The 24,060-nt window shown below is 43.8% G+C and overlaps 1 protein-coding gene across 2 annotated transcripts in view; it reads right to left on the bottom strand.

Moving 5' to 3' along the window:
* The window catches only part of RASGRP1 (RAS guanyl releasing protein 1), a 76,175-nt gene that overhangs the window by 33,927 nt on the left and 18,188 nt on the right, over nt 1–24,060 (bottom strand). For both annotated transcript variants that reach the window (XM_014847330.3, XM_014847331.3), the window contains exon 3: nt 68–173. In XM_014847330.3, coding sequence (XP_014702816.1) covers nt 68–173 — 106 coding nt within the window. The remainder of the gene's footprint in view (nt 1–67; nt 174–24,060) is intronic.

Below are 24,060 nucleotides of genomic sequence, written 5' to 3'. Positions count from 1 at the left end.
TTCAAATTCCGAGATACTTGCGAATGAAGCCTGTTTTAGGATTGCCAGTCACTGTGCTAAAGGATATAGGGTGATAACTTTTTGGAGCAGTTCGGCAGAGGAAATGAGAATTCGGTGCATGGTCAGCATGACTTGCAACTGCTGGTTACTTCGACACAGGTTTCCATCTGCATCTGAAAACATAAAGAGCAGCATCTGAGTGAGGCCCCGGAAAGAAATTAGTCACCTGGGGGTGACCACCCTCCATTCCTCAAGGGTGGATGAGTGTGGGTTCCCCAGGTCAGGGCTTTGCTTCCGCTGCCCCAGCACCACACATCCCTCCCTTCTTTGCTTTTCCTATCCTCCCACCGTGTTCTCCCCTTCCCCAAATGTCCATTTTGATGCTCATTAGCCACCCTACTCAAAAAGTGGTAGAATCTTGGGAAGGGATAAAATTTGTACCAGTACGCTTGAGTCTCTGTTGAAAGCAGAAAAGATCCAGGTTTTGTGGGGCCTAAAGTGCATATAATTGAGAGGCGGGGGTCCTTTCTAGGTCAGAGTGAAAAAAGCTATAGTCTTAATAGATTACAGTTAAAATATTTTACTTTTGCAAATTTTACAAAAACATATGAATACATTTCCAGGGCTCTGCGATGGCCTTGGGAGGGACTCATGCCAGTGAGGGGCCCTGAAACATAAGCTACTCTAGTTTTATGGGCAACATGCCTCTGGATGGAAATAAAGGAGGAAGACCATGGGCAAACATTACATTTGGAGATTATGGGTGGGTTACAAGTGTCCATGATGATTTGTATCAAAGAGCATGTTTAGCTAGCTTTTCCAACTCCCAGCTGGTACCAAATAATAAGATGCATTCTGTACACTGGCATTAGGCTTAAAGATTCCCCTTGGAGTGGTTTTCAAATCCTTTTCAACATGTATGGCATGAAGTGTTAGGCGCTGTGTTGGTTATTCGCTGCTGGATCTACTCTCTGTCCTTCACCATGGATTGCATGCTGCCAGCCAGCTTCCAGTGGGGTTCAGCCATTGGGAAGCATCAGCAAGAGAGAAGTCAGGATATTTCTTTCTCATTCCCTCTGCTTCGGCACTTGATAGTCACTACTGGTCCCTTCAATGAATGATCACACTCGTTGACCCCTCCTTCATGACTCCAGCTCTCACTGGCATCTAAACACTTCATCTCCCTTGACCCTTTGCACCTAAGTGTGGCAATGACTTCTGCCTGTTGACAGTCTCTGGCTGCAGCATCTCTTAATTCCACTCTCATCTCTGTAAGTAGTTCCTTCATTAAAGTGTCTTCATTTAAACAAACAACGTGAATTCTGTTCCCAGCTGGGCACTTGAATGATTTAGAGTAAAGCATCAAATGAAAGAATATATATGAATTGTTTTATCATTTGATAGCTCTTTAAAAAACATTATACAAAAGAGGTTGTCATTGTCATTCTTTCCAAGTGTACCAGATGGTAAATGAAGGACATAGTACATTTGGACTCAGGACTTAGAAGTCCTGGTTCATTCTCAAATGATGACCTAAAGTCATAGTTCATTGAGAAAATATAAGTAAACTGACAGGATTATTCACCTTCCCATCACTAAATCCACCAATTTACCCACACTCTATTACTCTTACTGCCTGCCATCCTTGGTTTCCATGGAAGGCCTTTTGGAGGCCAACACTTCCACTGTGTTCTGGGTCTCCTCCTTTCTCAAGAACGTTGATCCTGCCACCTTTGTCCACTTTCGTTCCTGCATTATCAACTTTCTCTCTCTCTCCTGATTTACTTCCACTGGCATTTAGACATGCCCCAGAATCTCCTATTTAAAACAAAATGAAATAAAATAAAACCTTAAACTCTCATCCTCTCTAGCTACCTCTCCATTTCTCTGTTCCCCCTTTCAGCAAATCTCACTGTCATTAATTTCTCACCTCCCATTCATTTTCAACCATTCCATTTTGATTTCTATCTCTATCATTCCACTAAATATTTTATTTTCAAGATGACCAACCAGCTCCACATTGCCAAGTCTAATGTTTATTCCTCTGTCCTCATCTTACTTTATGACTCAAGTTGCATTCAACCCAACCAAGTTGACAAGTCTCTCTGTCCTGGAACACTTTCTTCTCTTGGCTTCTGTAACATCACACTCTCTCAGCTTCTCTCTCAGGCTCTTCTGTCTTCTCTTCCTCTGCTAAGCTTTTAAATGTCAGTGTGCTCTGTAGCGTAGTCCTCCTACTTCCTTTTCTATAACAATTTTTAAAATTTAAAACTTCTTAAATTTTAAATTAAAAAAATTTTAACTTCTTTTTTCTAGGTGAATTCATCTAGTTCTTTGTCTAAAATACTATCTGAATGCTGATGACTGCCCAACTAATATCTTCAGGCCTGGGTACCAACTTAGTATGTCCAACATCCTACTTGGCAAATCCACTCAGATGTCTAATTTCAAACTTAACTCATCCAAACAAAACTCTTGACCTACCCCTCCCCCTAATTCATTCCTCCTCCATTCTTCCTCATCTCAGGAAATGGCACCACCACCCATCCTCTCAGTTACTCAAACAAAAAACCTAGGAGTCATCCTTCATTTCTCACTTTCCCTCACATCCACTCCATTAGCAAGTCTTGATTCTATTTTCGGAATATATCTCAAACCCATCATTTCTCTCCATCCTTGCCATCACACTAGCTGTAGCCATCACCATGATGCAATGACCTCATTGACCTCCCTGCTTCCACTCTTGTCCATCTACCATCCATTCTCCACACAGCAGCCAGGAGTGAGCTCCTAAAACCCATAAGTCAGGTCACATGCTTAATACATTTTAATGGATTCCATTATACTTATAATAAAACACCAACTTCTTATTATGGCCAACGGATTTCCAGCCCCTTTTCATATCTCCTACTTCATTTCATACCACTTTACTCTTCTCTACACTTCTAGTTATACTTCCGACCCTCTGACCTTATTCCTACCTCATAGTCTTTGCATTTATTTCCTTCAATGTGGTCTTTTTTCCCTTGGTCCATTGATACCATTTAGGTCTCAATTTCAATGTCACATCCTCAGAGAGGTCTTCCTTAAACTACCTCAGATAGCCATTACTCTGCCTGAGTTTCTTCATAGCACTTATCATGACCTGAAGTTATTTTATTTGTTTAATTTGTATGTTCTGAGTCTTGACTAGAACATAAGCTTCATGAGACCTGAGCTTTGTCTGTTTTTCCCACAACCATATCTCCAGGGCCTAGAAAGTACTGATACAAAGTCGGTATTCCTGAAACATTTGTTGAGTAAATGAGTGAACTGGATCAAAAAGGAGACCCCCCTACCTTTTCCTGCATCTTTGGATATTGAGTTTGCTTTTGTCATTAGCTCTTTCATTGATGATATTTAGCATACACACTTATTCTCCTCTTGGCCACAGTTTACAAAAGAAATTCAAAGCTACGACTTGACACATCACTTTTATGAAGTATTCAGCTAGCCGGGTTATATTTTTTAAAATCTTTCACTCATTTTTCTTAACTTATTCTCTGGTGAGGTAGAGTTAGTATGGCTATCTCTATGTTTTCTGGCCCAAATAATTTCTATAATACTTATCTCTTGCCACAAAAATTCTGCATAACAAACCACCCCAAAACTCAGTGACTGAAAACACTAATCATTTTTTTCTCTCAATTGTCTGTGAGTTGGCTGGGTGTCGGCTCATTTAGGCTGGGCTTTCCTGGGAGCCCTGCTCCGCATTCCCCCCAGGTTCCTTGGACCAGTGGGCTCGCTGAGGCGTGTTCTCTCGTGGCGATGGCAGGGCACTGAAGGGCAACTAGAAATACCCAAGGCCTCTTAAGCCCAGGCTTGCAACTGGCATGCTGTCACTTCTGCCTTAGTCTGTTGGCCAAAGTGAGTCACACTGCTGAATCTCGAGTCAAAGGGCAAGAACCTCAAGGTCACATGAAAAACTGACAGAAAGAAGGTGAAAAATGGCAGGGGGGGAGGGGGGAGAGCAATAATGCAATCAAATCCACCACAATTATGGTGGGGGGGAACTTTTCAATTCAGCATCTGACAATATAGTTTTTATCATGCATCTTTCCTCGCAGAGGTAGTGGTACTCATATTCCCGCACACTATGGTAAGAAGCAGGAGAACCTGTGAAACACGTTTGCAGGGTACGCATTAGAATGTTCTTGGAGCTATGGACACAGTCGCAGGCTTATTCAGTACGGACAGAATCTAAGACTTGCTATCTCAACTGTTCTTTGTGGCTGGTAGCATCTTGCCAGGGGTGCTCATATATGAGGGACGAGGGCTTAGAAGCATCCTGGGTGAGAATCAAAACAAGTTATCTATGGAAGGAGTCAAGGAACTAAAAAGATTTGCCATGGAGAAGTCTCGAGAAAGATGTTAGAATTGTCTTTGAATATCTGGAGTGTTATACGTGGGAGAAGGATTAGATTTGTTCTGTTAGGCCACAAAAAGCAGAACCAGAGAGGATGAACAGAGGAAGTTATAGAAAGACAACGGGGCATGACATATGGCAGAAACTTCTAACCACTGGGACTGCTCAACAATGGAAAGCATTCCCATCACAGATGTACTCAAGAGAGGCTGGAGACAGACACTTAATTCTATTATTGCAACCGGCATAGTTGTTGTATATGGAAGTCCCACTAAATACCAGAGCTGTCTAAGCACTTTAACAATATTATTTCTAATTCTTACAACAACTCTGCAACATTGATATTTTTCACAATGTACAGCTGAGGAAATTAAAGCATAGAGAGATTGGATAATTTGTTCTAGGTCAAAGAGACAATGAGTGGAGGAGCTAGGATCTGGCTCCAGGTCTGTCTGATTCCAGAACCCCAGCTCTTTCCACTACCCTTGGCTGCATGCCGCGTGACCATTTGTCAGGAAAGGAAATTCAAGTACTAAATGGGGGACTAAGGTAGAGGAGCTTTAAGTTGTCCTCCAGTCCTTAGGGCGCAAGTCTGAGACATGCCACTGGGAGAGTGGATTGGAACCACTGCACATTTGGAAGAATAGCTTTTCTCCTCTGGTGATTGCTGAAAATCTCTTGTATGCCTTGGTTGATTGACACTGATCATTCAAGTTACCTTTAAGATAAGAAGGGTACTGTGCCTAAGGTTCACAATCACATTCGCTCTCCACTTTTACCTTGCACACCCTCTTCCACAGAGGTCTGTGACATTCCCCTACTGTGGCTTGTTAATCCTCGCACGCTGTCTGTGGGAGTGAGGGCTGACAAATGGTAAGGCCGGGAGTGGATGACTCACTCAGCAAAGGGAACCAGAGACGGGGCGAGGGAAGAAGTATCTCTGCCCTGGGCCAGAACTCCCTTCTGGGCTCTGCTCTTCCAAGAGGAGAATGTCTCCGCTTTGCACTTGCCCTCATTCCTATCACCATCTCTCCCCAGCATGACCTTCGCCCTCCGTATGACCTCATCAAGGATGCATTCCCATCCTCCCCTGTCTCACAGAGCATGCACTTCTTCCTTTCAGAGGGGAAGAGCCTCCCTCAGAAAGTCAGATTTCAAAGTGGGTGGTCAAGGGGAATCTACCTTCTAGGCTGCTAGATTTTATTTTGATATTTTGATATAATTGCTGTAAGCTGATTTAAATATTTCAGTGAATAATTTCATTTTGTTTGCATCTTTAGGCTTTTTTAAAATGCAGGGTGTCATATTAAAAATTCTAATAAGTAAAATGTGCAATGCATAATAAAATGTGCCTAGTTTCCCATTGCCATCTGCTTCTCCTTACGCTTCAGAAGACTTTAAAAGGTTGAAACCTCAGTGAGGTCTAAAATGTCCATCTTCCATCCTCTCTCACTTAATCTGAGGAGTAATGTATGCTGCTAGAGACATATGCTAGTCAAAGACCCACCCATCCCATGGACCATTTGCTCCACAGAGCAAACAGAAAAGCCATGTGGCTTCTAGAGAGTCATTTGTTTATGAGCCAACAACCCATTTTCCATCATTAGACTCAGTGCTGGCAATAGCTACACTTCATGGTATCCCCAAATCTTGGGGTAGAAAAAACTTTAGAAACTTTTATCCAATGCATTATTTCCTCCTAAAAGTATCACAGGTAACTGGCTGTCAGCTTCTATTTGTACCCTTCCAATAAAAAGCTATGGCTCCCTAACTAGCTAAATGGCAACTCTTCATTCTACTTCAATTAAAAACACTTTATAATAAATCTCCTCTGTGCAGGGCACTGTCCTAGGTACCAAAGAAGATCTGAAAAGCTATGAGAAAACTCTTGTCATTGAGGAGCTCACTATCTAGTTGGGGAATAAGACACACGCCCAAGCAGCAGCAGGTAGAAAGTGTTAAGAGTGAAGCCCATGGAGACCACGCTGAGTGGTGATATGGTTCAGAGCAGGAGAGACCCAGCCAGTTGTGGTGGTTCAGGAAGCATCTCTTGATATCTGTGGTGAGGTGACCCAGAACTTCAAGACTCAAGAGGCCACCTGGTCCAGCCCCCTGCCCCTAAATCGCCCTGTAGACTTTTTTCTTCCCTTCTGTGGTTTAATCTTCAGCAAGCTTCTTGCCTCTGAGAGCAATGAACTGCTCCCTGATGCAGATGAGAATCCCGGGAGAGCAAACTTGCAAAGGGCTGCATTCCAGACCCTGTTTCTTGCTGACCAGAGCTGGGGCGACTTTCCTACAGTGAAGGCTTGTCTGGGGGATGAGGCAGAAATGGCTCGCTGCAACATGGACATAAAACATGCCCAACATCAGAGAGACTCCGGAATAGAGTCATCTCTTCCTTTGTTTTGGCTTCCATGGAAATCTCTTGATGTGTGAAGGGGTTTTGACTGCACCAAAGGTAGAATGTCAGAAACTGCTATACTGACGGTACGCACGCTGTCAGCATTGAGGACATAACACAAAATAACAGGTGTGCCGAAACCAGGGGCCAGGAGATGGTGACAGGAAAGCTAATGTCAGAAAAACAGGGCAGAGCTGGATGCAGAGCCTAGAGCAGGGCTGAGCTGCTGGTGGAGGTCAGTATCTCCAGAAACGAGAAGACTTGATCCAGGTAGAACCTGACAGATGCACACAGAATTCTGAATGTACGACAACGCGATACACATTCCAGAGAAATAAAACCTACTTGACAGCAACACCGGCACATTCATTAAATCCTGTCTGGAGAGTGTACAAAAACTGCCAAACTGAACATAGGTTCACTGTTTGTTTTTGTTTCTTTGTTTTTTGAGCGCCAGCAGTTGCAACTGGGGCAGGAAGTGCGTGTGGAAAAAAGAGTGTGGTGACACACTTTGAACTCTCAGAGCTTCTGCTGCTGGAGCAGCTTAAAACATGTCTTGGGCAGCCCCTTGATCTGGCATTTGTCCCCAGCCTCTCAAGACTGGGGGAGAGAACAATCAGGAGAAAGCAGGTGACTTGCTAAGGATGGGGCCTCACTTCACAGGGCAAGTGTGAGAATCAGTGTGGTGGCTGCCCGTGGTGTGTTGGTAAGAGTTTCAAGAACAGCCCTCCTGGGGGGGGCGCGAAGGGGGAGGGCGACAGACCCTGATTTGCAGATTTCTGTGGTGTAAATACTCTCACTATGGCCAATTCTGAGCTACCAACGGGAAGTGACTGAACGTGGAGCTGGCAAGAGAGGCTTGCTGTCAGCGCTCAGGCCAGATGCAGCTGCTCCAACACACCTGGTTGCAGCTCTCAGCAGCACACCTGACGTCAAAGGGCGGGAGCCTGCTCAGCTCCCTGTCCTCTTCCTACCCGGCCTCCTTGCTCCCGGGTGCTCCTGAACCCACTTTCCTCCTCACCTCACTCCTACTCCCATGCCCTCCAGGTCTTGCCTGGTGACTGAGCAGGGAATCCAGGCGAACACATTCCTCTGGAGGAGAGGACTTCCAGAGGGCATCCTCCCAGAGACATGGCACTGCAACAGCAGGGCTTAGAGTGGTTAGTGCTTGACCCCAAGGGCAAAAATTTGACTGTAAAGTGAGAACTTGGAAGAGGAGAAGCTCCCATTTCCTTATAAATCTAGCCCTGCTCCTGGTCCCTCCAGGGCCACCTGGTATATCAGATTCAGGCCCATGGTATGGAGCCTGCCACAGGAGTGAGGTCTACCTAGAATATTTCCTATTCCTTGGCCCAGCATAGGGTTCAGAAGCTCTGAATACCTCAGTTACAAGTAGAATTTAATTGTTTATTTGCATCAGCCAGGGGATCCCACAACATGGGCAACATACAAGCCTCAGTTTAACCTTGACCTGCGATTTCAAACTTCTGCAACAGGCCTTCAAGCAGAGTCTTACCAAAGTGGGGAGGGGGTTAGTCAGGCTCCCCTCCTCTCTCCTTCAACCCTGGGGGGTGATGACAGCCAAGGCCAGGGACTCAGAGCAGGGAAAATCCCGGCTAATCAACCCCAGCTTAGCGGGGCTTTGGTCTAATCAGGCCTCCCTCAACGCCTGGCCCCGAGAGGCCAACCAGGGAGACACTTGGTGAAGGAAAAGAACTTGCGCTTCCTCCCTTCATTCTGTTGATACTTATTCACTGTCCTGCTGGGCCAGAGTGGGGGGAGCAGGCGTTTCAAGTTGCACAGCATCTAGATACACGTACAGACACACGCATAATACGTGCATGCACACACTCAAATCTTCCCTGAAGCGAGCCAGCAGCTGGAGAACCACTGCTCTCCCTGGAGGAGAACATCTGATAACAATGCTTTCGGCTTTTAAAGCACACAGGTGCAATAAATAGAATCCACTGTGTTGAATGTCTGAGTTGCACAACGCTGTGCAGTACCAGGGACCGTGGGCTCAATTTTAAAGATGAGGAAACCGAGCTGTCATGCTGGGCCATGGTCACAGGGCAGGTAAGTGGAGGCTCCTGGACAGGATGGCCCTCTGGTCCCCAGCCCAGGGCTCTTTCCTTGACATCTGCCTCTCCTCAGGGATTAGAAGGCGAGGAGGTGAAGACTAGTTATATTGAGAAGAGCTCTAACTTCAACCATCTGTGCTACAGGCTAAAGCCCTTCCCCACGCCCCACTTCTCCTTTTCTCCCCAAGAAGCTCTGCACCCATACAGACCAAGCTCACCCCTCTCATTGCAATTATGGTGCATACTCTAAAAATCTCCCTGGAGACCCGAACCCTTAAACCCACCGCTTTTCATGACATCAACACGAGGCTGCTGTTACTGGCACTGTTTACCTAGGATGATGAGAATGCAGAGAGCCTGTGAGCCAGTGGCTGTGTGGGTGAAAACGCCAAGTCCCCTGAGAGCTCACAGCACCCCCCCCAGCCCCCCCGCCCCCCGCCCCAGCCCCGGCATCGGCCCACCTGACCCTCCCCCTGCAGCAGACACTCTCTGCACTCGCTCTGCCCACCCAGACATCGACGGGAACGTTCCTCCCCGGGCATGGCTCTTCTTCTGAAGCCTGAAGCTCTAGGTGAAGGGTGACCTAGATTTTTTGGATGAACGATTGCAATCCATAAATGTCTAACCAAGCGCATGAATTGCGTAAAGTGAAAAAGAGCTTTTAGCTGTATTGCCTCTGCTGAGCAAGAAAGCAGCCTTCCTTGGGGATTGCCGCCTCGGTCTGCACCTGTCAGGAAGAATGAGGGGTCTGAGAAGTCCTGAGGGATGCTGTCCTCTTCAGTTCCATGAATTGGACCCAGTTCTGGGTGTGGGGGTCAGGGGGCCGGGCTGGCACTAAAAGACAAGAGAAGGGAGGACGGCGACAGGTCCTGGGCAGACCCAGTACTCTGACTCTGGGATGATGCATGACCTCAAACTCTAAGAGCCATTATTGGAAAGTGGCACCAACGGAACATCCCAGGCGGCTGCTTCACCAGGGCCCATCAAACTCCTTGCAACAGTCAAATTATCTGGCTGGGGAGTTAAGCTGCAATTTGAGTCTTTGGGGAGCTGCTGTCAATGCAGCCTACTTGGCTCACACGCGGTGACCCTTCCCCACGACAGCACCCCAGGAATGTGCCTGGTGGGGTGAAGGGGAAGCAGGGACTTGTCTCAGCTTCCCAGAGGACGCAGAGAGTGGCCTGCAGGTGGCCAGGAGAGAGGCCAGCAAAGGGGTGAGTGGACCCAAAGACAAAGAAATGCAAACAAAATGGGGAGGAAAGTCTGGGGCAGTCCTCTTCCTTGCTCCCTGGAGCACACTCCTCTTGCTGCTTCATTCTTGACTGTCAAATTCTGGGCCTTTTTTGCATATTTGTTGACTGGCTGGATATTCTGAGAAGCAACTCAAGGGAACTTCCCAATTACTCACCCAGGGAATACAAGGCCCATCTCACACTGACTGGTTGGCCACAAACTCGGCCTTGACTGCATCCTAACTGACCTAAACGCCTGGATAACCTCATTCCAGTGCCTGACAGGACTGAAGCAATCAGTGTATGCTGACTGAAACAGCAGTGCACCGAATACAGTGTCACCATAACTCAGTTTGCACCACAGACCCTATCCTTGGCCTACAGTGCTCCACAAAGGACAGTCCTGTATAAAAAATGTCATCCTGGGGCTGGCCCTGTGGCTGAGTGGTTAAGTTCGTGCGCTCCGTTGCAGGAGGCCCAGTGTTTCGTTGGTTCGAATCCTGGGCATGGACATGGCACTGCTCATCAAGCCACGCTGAGGCAGCATCCCACATGCCACAACTAGAAGGACCCACAACGAAGAATATACAACCATGTACCGGGGGGCTTTGGGGAGAAAAAGGAAAAAAATAAAATCTTAAAAAAAAATGTCATCCTATCCCACGTATGGGAAAAGTCACTGAGACAGAAGTCACTCTGAAAGTCTCTCCTCCCCTTCCTTATTTGTAGTCAGGATTAGATTACGTTTGATTCAATACAGAAAAAGGCTTAGGAAACTGGGAAGCACCGTTAACAGTGGGTGAATTGTTCTTATCTTGCTGGCCTGGGGCTTTCTTTTGCTTTTCTCTTTGCTCCTCTTAGTCTTTGGCTATTCCAGGCTGAGACTATGACTTTTCATGAAATACAAAACTATAATCACCATTCAAAGACTCGTTGTCCATTGTGGTTTGTCACACCCTCCATGCCACTGAGACTGGACTTGGTTTCCCCTCAAGCATGGTCCCAATCCATGGCAGAGTTAGCTGGGGGCCTTCCAATCCTAGGTTTTACATGTCCTGCCCCTTAGACCCTCAAGACATAAAGATTTCTTAGTTTCCTGAGGTGCTAGAGAGAAATCTGCGTGAGGCCCTGGGGAACAACTCTGAGAGAGAGAAGTGCACGGGTGGGTGAGGAATCTCTTATTATCTGAAGGAAAGAAGAAACTGCCCTCTGTTCAGGAGCCAAGAGCCAAATAATGTGTTTCAAAACAGCCCAGGTCACGAACCGGTGCTGTGTCATCGTCCTACAGAAATGGCAAAAATGCACCACTGAAACTCACAATGTTGATATGAACTGGAAGATGGAGGAGACCCGAGAAATATTTGCTATTGTTGGAGGAAAGTCAGCATCTGACCAGAAGAAATGAACTAAATTCAAAGTTGAGCCTGACTCTCTCTCCCTCTCTCACTGTCTCTCTCTGTTGCTCTTTTTGTTAACATACTTGGAGTGTGTCCTGTGTCCCAGGTACTGTTCCCAGAGACTCTTTACATGTATTCACTCTATGAGATAGGCAGTATTATTGTCATCTGATAGATGAAGAAACTGAGGCAAAAAGGGAGCAAGGTAACTTTCCCAAGTTTAGCTAAGGGGCAGACCTGGGATTTGAACCCTGGCTTCCCAGCCCTGGGAGAGGTCTAATCATTTCTCAGTCTCAATTTGCTCATCTGCAGAATGAGAGCTTGATGATGTCCTCCCTCCATCCCTCCCAGCAGAGAGGGAATCAGGAGATCATTCCAGATAAGGAGAGAACTTTGATTTTTTTGGGGGGAGAACAAAGTCCTGAACTGAGTCCAAACCACTGTGCTATCTGGTTGACTTGTGGGTTCCAAATATCTAGGTGGCCTGACAGCCGCCACGTAGGCACACGAACCCTCACTGTGCGAAGAACTAACAACGTACCATTATCAGTGCTTTCTCACTAACTACCCTCTCCTTGCACGTTAGCTCATTTGAGCCTCACAACAACTCTGTGGATGTACATTATTTCATTAATTTATAGGTGGGGAAACAGAGAGTAAGGTAATGCCACCTGCCTAAACTCACCATGTGATGAGTGACAGTTTTGGGACTTGAGTTCCCGTCTTTTGACTCAAGCCCTGCCCTTCCCACTGTATCCCACAGCTTCTCATTCTGAGAGTTGTGAAGACTAGAGGCGCATCCTTTACCTCAGTACTTGAGGGTTTCTGGAGCCAGCCCACATGTAAGTGACATTAGGAACCACCACCACGGCCATCTTATCTTGAGTACCCCCTGTGCTAGATGCGAGCTCGGCCGTATTACAGACGTTCTCTCTAAATTTGGATCACAGCTCTGTGTGGTAGATGAAGAAACAGACTCAAGGGCGGTAAATTAACTCATCAGTGGTCCCACAGCTAGGAAGGGGCCCCTTGTTGGTGGTTTTATCACTGAGTCTCGAGTGTTAGTCTATGACAGTCCTGCATTGCCTTTTAAATGAGGATCCTCCAAGGAAAAGGAAAAGGATGTGTTGACTTCCTGTCAGTTCCCTGTAGTCTCTAGTCTGCTGCCGTATGCGCCACACTGGGCCACTTCTCTCACTGAAGTCACAGTATGTAAGAACAGATAGCGACTAGCAACTACTGAGTAACACAAAACAGTGACTGCGCCTAATGTAAGGAAAGAGTTAAATGCCTTTGGAAGGAAGAAATAGCTAAGGATTTGCATTCCCAGGATCCAGAGCTGTGAGGGGCTGCTGGGGGGTGATGGTGAGGAAACTAATATAGGTTTTAAGAAGAAAGGGTAAAAAGAGGAATCAAGAAACTATAAGGACAAAGCAGGAACTAACATTTATTTAGACCATCCTTTCAATTTGTGTTCATGTTGCTGGCCTTTAGTTCCATTTACAGATCTAGACAGAGCAGCCCCTTGACACACAGTGACTATCAGAGATCCCCAGATATCTGGAAGGATCCTGAATTTTAAAGTCATTGTGCGATAGAACAAGGTGTCCTCAAGTGAGAAAAGCTTAGGCTAAAGTTCAAAAAGCCTTCCTAGGCTTTTGATTTTGATTAGATTTCCCCAAACTTATCTACCGAAAAATTGACATTTTTAGGACTGAAAAGGTGAGGGGAGATGTCTGAAGCAGCTGATATCGTGGGATCTAATAGGTGGATTCCAAGATTTCTTCTGTTTGTTGTGTCCTACTCAACTGATCAACACCTCTTTGGTCAGCTCCTGGGAGCCTGCTCTGAGCAGAGCAGAGCAGGAGGGAATGCTGAGGGCGGAGCCACTAACCCCACACACGCATCGGAAATACCGCTAAACAACCCGACTTACCTTTGCAGAGCACTTTGCACTTTACAAAATACTTTCACATGCAGGATCTCATTTGACCACCACCACAACCTTGTGAGGAGGGGAGGGACTATATGCACCTTACAGATGAGAAAGGCACACAGACAGACCTGAGGTTCAGTCTGTCCAAGTGGCATCTGTGCAGACTGATGGGGGCCTGTGCTATACCAGTCATTAAATATTTGGAATATCGCCCCTTGATAAACAACCGGCCCATGAATAACACCACCATCAAGTGGCAGAGTTGGAGTTCCAGGCTTGAACGGTCTCGACTCAAGTCCAGGGTGTTTTGTTCAAAGAGTGCTGTGCTAGGTACTGTGGGGGTGCAGAGATAACCAGGATCCTGTCCCAGGAAGGGTCCAGGAGCCACTGGCTCTCATACAGGGCAGAATACAGTAAGGGCCTGGAGGGAGGTACAAACGAATCACTGAGGCAGTGTGGAGGACAGCAAAAGCCGGATCTGACTAGAAGAAATGGCTCAGCCTTCATGAAGAGGTGGCATTTGAGGTGGACCTTGAAGGAGGGGTCACATCTTGACAGAATGAAATGGAGGTAAGGGTATTCTGGGTGGGGAAAGACATGGTTTCTACTCTTGGAGATGAGAGAGTTATTAAAAGTATATTTAGGGGGGCGGCCCTATGGTGTAGTGGTTAAGTTCACATGCTCCACTTCAGCAGCCAGGAGTTCACGGGTTCGGATCCCGGGTGTGGACCTACACACTGCTCATCAAGCCATGCTGTGGTGGCATCCCACATACAAAAAATAGAGGAAGACTGGCACAGATGTTAGCTCAGGGACAATCTTCCTCACCAAAAAAAATTAAATTATTTTAAAAAAGGATATTTAGGAAAGGATGTGAAGCCCAGTTTGGTGGAATTAGAAAGCACTCGTAGGCAGGGAGAGAAGTGTGGAAATGTAGGTCAGAGTCACAGTACTGGGAACCTCACATACTAAGTGGAGGAGTTGCCATTACTCTGATCTTTACCTTAAAATTCTGCAAAAGCAGAAGGTCTGTCTACAGAAAGAGGAAAGCAGCACCCTCTCCCTTGGTATTCTGGTAAAATTACCAGGTTTTTTGTGACTTACAACCTCAGCCCTCAGGGCTCTTTTCAAGGTGGATCATTTCTAAAGAACCTTTAACCTTATTTTAATTTCTACTTGCGTCTTTCCTTAACCACACAGCCACCAACTGAAGGCTACAGTGTGGTCTGTGTGTGTGCGTATGTGCACGTGGGTGCACTTGCTGCTACAGTGAGGTCATCTTGGCATATGAAATAAATGTTGATTTTTGCTGAACTCAACTGATTTCATTGTTATTTAGGAAGCTCAGTTACTTGCGGTTAATATTTTCCCCCCTCATGTTGCCAGCACAGCCCCTTAACCCTTGGTTTCCTTCCCTGTCCACATGTCCCCTTCCTCCTTTTGAAGGTGAGGAATCATAATGGAAGACCATCCATGGTTACCACGGATCAAAGACTCTAAGGTTTCCGAGATCTGTCACAGGGAGGCTGGAGCACTTGCTTTTGGAACAAGTTCAGACCCTGAAAATGTACAAGTCGTCAGCAAGGATGGGGCTGAGAGTTGGCAAGTCTTTGACTTTACCCGCTGGCTAAGACTTTTACCACCGTAGGGTAAATATCGTTCTTTCATCTGTCACTCTTCCTATGCACCAGCTGGCATGTCTGCCTCTCATGCATGCTAGGGATTTAAGTAAAATGATGACCCCATAGGCAGTCCAGATAGGTCAAGAGTAGACTGTGAGGGAGGGACGGCCTTCAGTGCTTTCCTCACTTGGTGTGTTTTTTCCTCTTTATCTCCCATCTTTTCAAATAGCTAGTTATCTACGGAAACCATAGGCAAGACCGTGTTAAGGTATTGGAGACTTCAATATTCTTCAAGTCATATTTGCAGAATAATAGCTATTCTGAGAGTCATAAGGAAAAGAAAAAATTCACAATAGCTAAAATTGGGGGCTTTAGTAGGTGAATTTTTCTCTTTTTCTAGTGAGGAGGCCTTGATGATAATACTGTACAAGTTACCACAACTCACCCTTCAGAGAGTTTCAGGGGGGAAAATAATCAATGGTTTTCTATCTCAGAATGAATATGTTCAGACTTATCCAGAAACAAATGAATATATTAAACCTGACTGACTTTTCAAGACCTCCAGGGTAGATTAAAAACAAAACAAAAACACAAACCAAACAACCTCCCCCAAAATGGGATCCAAGGCCTTGTCTCATACCTACTGCATCAAGACATCCCGGGATGGGGCCTCGAATTTAGGTTAATAAAGCTCTCAGGGACCCGATGGTCAGTCAAGTTTCATTAGGATGATTTAGGTCATTCCTTGCCCAAGCTACCAAGCTTGACCCCATGAAGAGTCTTCCAATTTCAGAAATCACTGGTGAGGTTTTTCAGCTCTTTTCAGGGCTAGATGCAAGGGAAGTACTTAACAAATAGGTGATTTGGTGCCCACACTGCAGACTCCTCAGTGGGGCTTGGTTAGTTCTATTTTATAAATCACAGTCTGAAGTGTATTAGATATCAACCCGGAGTAGCCAGAAGACCTTGATCAAAGGTAATGGATCCGGGCCACAAGGGGCTCCTATTGTACATTGGCAAAGCTCCCCTCTCCCTGGGGCCTGCACAGCCACATTTTGAGGTGATATTTTATCCCTGAAGCCAGAGACCAGAGCCCTTCATACTCTCCTAAACAAAGATGTCAGTTCTCCTGCAGCCTTCACAGGCTCTCCTGGTTGGGGGTCTTTGCCAACAGTCTCTGGGCAGTCTCCTGTTTCCCCTCTGTCCGTGGTACCCGAGGAAGTGCTCCTTGGAGGCCATCACTTTCCAGGAATTACTGAAGGGACCCCAAAAGCTCAACCCAGGGCTGACCCTGTTCTTCTTTGTTTGGACAGGGGCATTTTATCCAGGACATTAAACCCATCTCTTTCCCTTTTCCACCACCCAACTCTTGGGCCTGTTAGCACTAATACCACTCCTGCCAGAGAGAGGACCTGGAGAGGGTGTTGAACACTATTTTAAAGTATTTCAACAACTCTGGTAAAACAATTGGAATGGACTCAAAAGGATGATTAAAATGAAACGTTTGGGTTCTTGGTAGATTTCAACAAAACCCTCTTCCAAACTGGCATGGTCTCATGAATTAACCTTCAAGTAATTTGCCATGTCACCTCTGTAGTTCTTGGGGTGTTCCAAAGAGTATTCCATTAGCAGCAGGTCACTTGATTAAATAAGGAGGTTCCTTTTGGCAGGGTTTTATCTATCTCCCCAGCCCTCCCCAGTGAGTCACTGGAGGGGGGCTCTGGTTTCTGAGTTACTAGACATTTTGCCCCTCTGATCTAGGCCCTCACGTATTCGACCACACACAATCACAAAAGAACCCAAAGGATTAAAGCAGAGGTGCAGCAGATGAGAGTCATCTTCACTCCTCACCTGCTGCTGCCTTGAAGAGCCTGGCTCTCCCTCCTAGCAACCTCTACTACACAAGCATGGATTGTGAAAAGGAGATGTCCCCCACTTAAAGTTCCTACAGAAGGAACTTCTACCAGTTTTCTGGCAGCCTGTTTTGGTGATTTTTTCTCTAATCAACTTCTTCTGTCTTATTGAGGTACAGTGAAAGGCACATCTCTTAATGCACAGCTTGATGTCTTCCGACAAATACAATACACACATGTAACCCAAACCCCTCTCAAGATCTAGCATATCTCTATGACCCAGTCAGTTCCCTAATCTTCCAGTCAGTTCCTCTAGCCCCCTCCCATCATAAAGCCATCATTCTTATTTTTTTAAATCATAGATTAGTTTTGCCTGTTTTAGAATTTCATATAATTGGAATCATACAGTATGTATTCTTTGTGTAATGCTTCTTTCACGAAGCAAATGTTGAGATTAATCAGTGTTGACCCTATCAGTGGTTCATTCCTTTTTATCGATGAGTAGGTATTCTGTTGTATAAATAACATATTTTGTTATTTTCTAATGTTAAGTGACATTTGGGTTCTTTCCAGTTTTGGATTTTTATGGCTAAAGCTGCTATGGATGTTCTTGTACAAGTCATATTGTGGACATATGTTTTCCTTCTCTTGTCTAAATATCTGGAATCGATGGGCCATAGGGTAGGTACATATTTAGCTTTATACAAAACTGCTAAACGGTTTTCCACAGTGACTGTATCACTTTACAACCCATCAGTAATGTCTGTAACCCAGATGCGCCACATCCTCATCGACAGTTGGTGTCCATCTCTTAATTTTAGTCTTTTTAGTGGGTGTATAGTGGTATCTCATTGTGATTATAATTCATGTTTTCTAGTGCCTAACAATGTTGAGGATTTTTTCTGTTTATTTGCATTTGTATATCCTCCTTTGGAAGTGTGTGTTCAACTACTTTATCCATTTTTAATTGGAATGCTTGTTTTTTTATTATTAGGTTGCACAAGTTTTTTATATATTTTGAATAAAAGTTCTTGTCAAAGATATATAATGCCAAGTATTTGCTTCCATTCTGTGGCATTTGTTTTAACTTTATATTCAAGTCTCTCGTTCATCTCAAATTACTTTTTGGGTAAGGTATGAGGGACAGGTCACAGTTCACTTTTTTCATTGCGATCAGTTGTTTGATCACCATTGGTTGAAGGGACATTCCTTTCTCCATTGACTTGCTTTGGTACTTTTGCTGAAGACCAATTGCCCATATATATGGACTTGTTTCTGAATTTGCTATTCTGTTCATCTGGTATAATTGTCTATCCTTAGCCTGTACCCTATGGTCTTGATTATTGTGGCTTTATAGTAAATCTTGAAATCAGGTAGTATACGTTTTCCTACTCCATTCTTTTTCAAGATTGTTTTGGCTATTTTAGGTCCTTTCATTTCCATATAAGCTCTAATTGCATCACCTGAAACTATTTTTTTCAGTCTCTTCTAAGATATTGACTTGCTTTCAAATATCACTGATTTTTTCTTTTCCAGCGTCCAATGTAATATCAAGCCCATCCAGTAAATTTTTCCTTTTGGTGTATTTTCTTTTTTACTTGTAGAATTTCTATTTAGTCCCTTTTAATATTCCCACTTCTCTGTTGAGTTTACCCATCTGTTCACCTCATTTTCAATCCTTCAACATATTTATAGTAGCTTTTCAAATTCTCTATCTATGATGAACTCCAATGTTTGTGTCAACTCTCGAGTTCATTTCTATTAACCTTTTTTCTTCTGGTTATGGGTCACATTTTCCTGCTTCTTAAACATCTTGTAATTTTGTATTACACCCTGGGCACTGTGGATACAATGTTGAGAATTTGGATCGTGTTCCTTTACAGAGGCATTCGATTTACTGGTGCCTTAAAGTGATCCGGTCGAGGCTTCAATTTAGGCTTGGTTAGGGTGGGTCAAGAGAAGCTCTCATTCTGGGGCTAGAGTAGTCCAATTCCTATGTTTCAGTTTTTCCATGTCTCAACTGAATGCCCAACGTATTCTCTCTCTCCATTCTGGCTGGTTGGAACTGCAATATTTCCCAGACCAGGAGACTTCCAACGACCTACAGACCCCCAGGAACTATTTGGTGTCATGGAGTCTCACCATATTCATGCATAGTTTACTATTTGGCCAAAGACTAAAGGAGAGCCCTTCTCTCCAGTACCTTCTCTGCAAATTCCAGCCATCTCATAAGCCCTGGACATAAACTCTGTTTCCTCTGCCAGGCGAGATGCTGCCCTCTGGGCTCTAGTCCCCTGTACCGCAGTTTCTGCCCCCAGGCAGAAAGCCAAGATGAGTCTGGAGTTCACCTCACGTCTTTTCACTTTATCCACAATCACAAATCTGTCCTGTTTTCCAATACCCAAAAAGAGTTGCTTCACGTATTTTGTCCAATTTTATAGTTGTTTACAGCAGGAAAATAATTCTAATACCCAATATTCTATTATGGCCAGAACTGGGAGTTCTTGTTTTGATGTTCCATACCTTTATAAGTGGGAAGTTGCAGTTCTTTGCTGAAATTTAAACCCATTTACTCTTTATCTGTCCTCTCGGAGGGAAATAACTCACACTGACTCTTCTATGCTTAACACTGTTAAGACAAAAAGGAAAGAAAAAGCCACTTATTTATCTTCTTTTCCGATGCTGCCATCTTATATCCTCATAGATTCTATTTCTATATAATTTCTTAAATATTTATCTCCTCTGTACTCTGTTCAGCCTTCCATTCCTATTTTAAAATCTGGAGACTAAGCCTGAATTTAATAACACCCTGCACTCTTATGTTTCCAAATTTTGGTGCAATACACAGACATTGTTCTGTGCATGCCCAGAACACCAGCCTTCCTTCAGGAAACTTTCCTTCCCCAAATTCAATCATGTGGTTCTAGAGAGAAATACTCCATTCCTTTTTTTTTTTTGACTTTTGATTGAGATTATGATAGTTTACAACCTTGTGAAATTTCCCCCCACCCCCACCCCTTTCCCCTGGAAGCCACTAATCTGTTCTCTTTGTCTACATGTTTAACTTCCACATATGAGTGGAGTCATACAGAGATTGTCTTTCTCTATCTGGCTTAATTCACTTAACATAATACCCTCAAGGTCCATCCATGTTGTTGTAAATGGGACAATTTTATCCTTTTTTATGGCTGAGTAGTATTCTATTGTATATATACACCATATCTTCTTTATCCAATCATCAGTTGATGGGCACTTAGGTTGCTTCCATGACTTGGCTATCGTAAATAACACTGCAATGAACATAGGGGTACATGGGACTTTTAGAATTGCTGATTTCAAGTTCTTTGGATAGATACCCAGTAATGAGATGGCTGGGTCATAGGGTATTTCTATTTTTAATTTTTTGAGAAATCTCCATACTGTTTTCCACAGTGGCTGCATCAGTTTGCATTCCCACCAGCAGTGTATGAGGGTTCCTTTTTCTCCACAACCTCTCCAACATTTGTTACTTTTTGTTTTGGTTATTGTTGCCATTCTAATGGGTGTAAGGTGATATCTTAGTGCAGTTTTGATTTGCATTTCCCTGATGATCAGTGACGATGAGCATCTTTTCACGTGCCTATTGGCCATGTGTATATCTTCTTTGGAGAAATGTCTGTTCATGTCCCCTGTCCATTTTTTGATCAGGTTGTTTGATTTTTTGTTGTTGAGTTGTGTGAGTTCTTTATACAGTATGGAGATTAACCCTTTGTTGGATACATGACTTGCAAATATTTTTTCCCAATTGGTGGGTTGTGTTTTTGTTTCAATCCTGTTTTCCCTTGCCTTGGAGAAGCTCTTTAGTCTGATGAAGTCCGGTTTGTTTATTCTTTCTATTGTTTACCTTGTCTGAGGAGACATGGTGTCTGAAAAGATCCTTTTGATACTGATGTCAGAGTGTACTGCCGATATTTTCTTCTAGAAGCCTTATGGTTTCAGGTCTTACCGTTAGGTCTTTGATCCATTTTGAGTTTATTTTTGTGAATGGTGAAAAAGAATGGTTAATTTTCATTCTTTTACACGTGGCTGTCCAGTTTTCCCAGGACAATTTGTTGAAAAGACTTTCTTTTCTCCATTGTATGCCCTCAGCTCCTTTGTTGAAGATTAGCTGTGCAGAGACGTGTGGTTTTATTTCTGGGCTTTCAATTCTGTTCCATTGATCTGTGCACCTGTTTTTGTACCAGTACCATGCTGTTTTGATTACTGTAGCTTTGTAGTATGTTTTGAAATCAGGGATTGTGATGCCTCCAGCTTTGTTCTTTTTTCTCAGAATTGCTTTAGCAATTCGGGATCTTTTATTGCCCCATACGAATTTTAGGATTCTTTGTTCTATTTCTGTAAAGAACATTATTGGGATTCTGATTGGGATGGCATTGAATCTGTAGATTGCTTCAGGTAGAATGGACATTTTAACTGTGTTTATTCTTCCAACCCATGTGCATGGAATGTCTTTCCCATCTCTTTATGTCATCATCAATTTCTTTCAGGAAAGTCTGTAGTTTTCGTTGTATAGGTCTTTCACTCCCTTGGTTAAATTTACCCCAAGGTATTTTATTCTTTTTGTTGGAATTGTGAATGGGATTGTGTTCTTGAGTTCTTTTTCTGTTAGTTTGTTATTAGGGTATAGAAATGCTACTGATTTATGTAAGTTGATTTTATACCCTGCAACTTTGCTGTAGTTGTTGATTATTTCTAATAGTTTTCCAATGGATTCTTTGGGGTTTTCTATATATGAGATCATGTCGTCTGCAAACAGTGAGAGTTTCACTTCTTCATTGCCTATTTGGATTCCTTTTACTTCTTTTTCCTGCCTAATTGCTCTGGCCAAAACCTCCAGTACTGTGTTGAATAAGAGTGGTGAGAGTAGACACCCTTGTCTTGTTCCTGTTCTCAGCAGGATGGCTTTCAGTTTTTGCCCATTGAGTATGATGTTGGCTGTGGGTTTGTCATATATGGCCTTTATTATGTTGAGGTACTTTCCTTCTATACCCATTTCATTGAGAGTTTTTATCATAAATGGATGTTGGATCTTGCCGAATGCTTTCTCTGCGTCTATTGAGATGATCATGTGGTTTTTGTTTCTCATTTTTTTAATGTGGTGTATCACGTTGATTGACTTGCGGATGTTGAACCATCCCTGTGTCCCTGGTATAAATCCAACTTGATCATGGTGTATGATCTTTGAAATGCTCCATTCTTAAATTACTCCACCCCTGTGACTATAGCTGATTGGTTCAAGCAGTAGCCACCTGCCCCAACGTGAATCAATCAAAGTTCTTCCCTGGCAATTTTTTCATTGAACTTGAGGAAAACACATTAAATCTCTAATCGTAAGAGACACAGGATTCGCAGCTGTTAGTGCTATATTCCCTGTCCATGGTGGAAACAAACCTTCCATGAAAGAGAATGATTAGCCGACACGCAGAGAGAAGCAAGTCAGCGAGAAAGAGAGAAATAAACGCGAGCACTTCCTGGTGGTGTTCCAGTTCCTAATTTCAGATGCTCCCAAGGCCTACAAGCATCCTGTATTCTTCCCGTGCTTTTAGTTATGTGACGCTAGTTGAGTCCACGGAGGCCCCTTACATTGTTCTGCCTACTGTGGTATATGCCTACAATTTGCCATAATAAGATTTTAAAAGTAAAAGTGCCCTCAAACCTAAGAAAAATCCATGATTAAGAATTACAGAAAATTCAGGGCCAGCTCGATGGTGCACTGGTTAAGTTTGCACGTTCTGCTTCAGTGGCCTGGGATTTGCCAGTTCGGATCCCAGGTGCAGACCTATGCACCACTTGTCAAGCCATGCTGTGGTAGGCGTCCCACATATAAAGGAGAGGAAGACGAGCATGGATGTTAGCTCAGGGCCAATCTTCCTCAGCAAGAAAAGGAAGATTGGTGGCAGATGTTAGCTCAGGGCTAATCTTCCTCAAAATAAAATAAAATAAAATAACAAGAATTACAGAAAATTCAAAGGAATCTATTGCCCTAATTTTCTTGGATGAACTCTAATAAATTCCATGAGATAGTTCTTGTTGGATTTTTGTCATTGTCCTGACTAATATTTTGAAAAATAATTACTTTTTGTGTTTTATTTACTGGAACACCTATTAATAAAAAGGTGTTTTTTAAAATAGAATTTTTTAAAAAGCTCAAATTTATGTGAAATTTTAAATTACAGCACTATCTACTAGGCCACACCTGCTTGTATCTATTATGGTGACATCTCGGTAACATTTTTGACACAGCCACTCTAACCAGAAATCTGCATCCTGTATCTGCGGGATGCCATTTTGCATCCTTTGGCAGTCTGCATTAATCTGAGGGAGCAGTACACAAACATTTGTGTATAGTAATAACGATTGCTACTATTTTTGAGTATCTACTGTGTAATGGCCTTTTGATAATATTTTACAAAAAGGCTTTCTTTCTACTAAGATACCTACTTCACAACAATACAAGGATTATGTATTAACTTTCGTGTTGATGCAAACTGAGTCTCAGAAACGTTAAAAAATTTGCTAAGGGCAAAAAGTTACTATGTGCCATCATTAGGACTGGACCTCAGAATACAACTAGGGTATTAGCCTCTTAACCTGGAAAGTCTATTTCTATAAATACGATCTCAGGTTATTTTAACCTTTTGAGAAGATACATGACACTACTGGCTCATGTTACATTTACAATGTACTAAAATCCTTTGGTATTTTTTGCAAGAATGACAATTAATCCAGTTTTCCTCCATCCAGAACATACACGAAACTCTATATATATATATATTTTTTTTTTTTTGAGGAAGATTAGCCCTGAGCTAACATCCACCACCAATCCTCTTCTTTTTGCTGAGGAAGACTGGCCCTGAGCTAACATCTGTGCCCATCTTCCTCTACTTTATATGTGGGACGCCTACCACAGCATGGCTTGCCAAGCGGTGCCATGTCTGCACCTGGGATCCGAACCGGTGAACCCCGGGGCCGTCAAAGCAGAACGTGTGCACTTAACCTCTGCGCCACCAGGCTGGTCCCACAAAACAAAATTTTTAAACTTCAGTTTAAAAGACACTTATTCCTATTGAAGTGCTGTTTGTCAAAGTTCTTTG

The sequence above is a fragment of the Equus asinus genome, chromosome 2 (assembly GCF_041296235.1).
Source record: "Equus asinus isolate D_3611 breed Donkey chromosome 2, EquAss-T2T_v2, whole genome shotgun sequence".
Classification (NCBI taxonomy): domain Eukaryota; kingdom Metazoa; phylum Chordata; class Mammalia; order Perissodactyla; family Equidae; genus Equus; species Equus asinus.
This window is presented reverse-complemented; position numbering and strand designations above follow the sequence as displayed.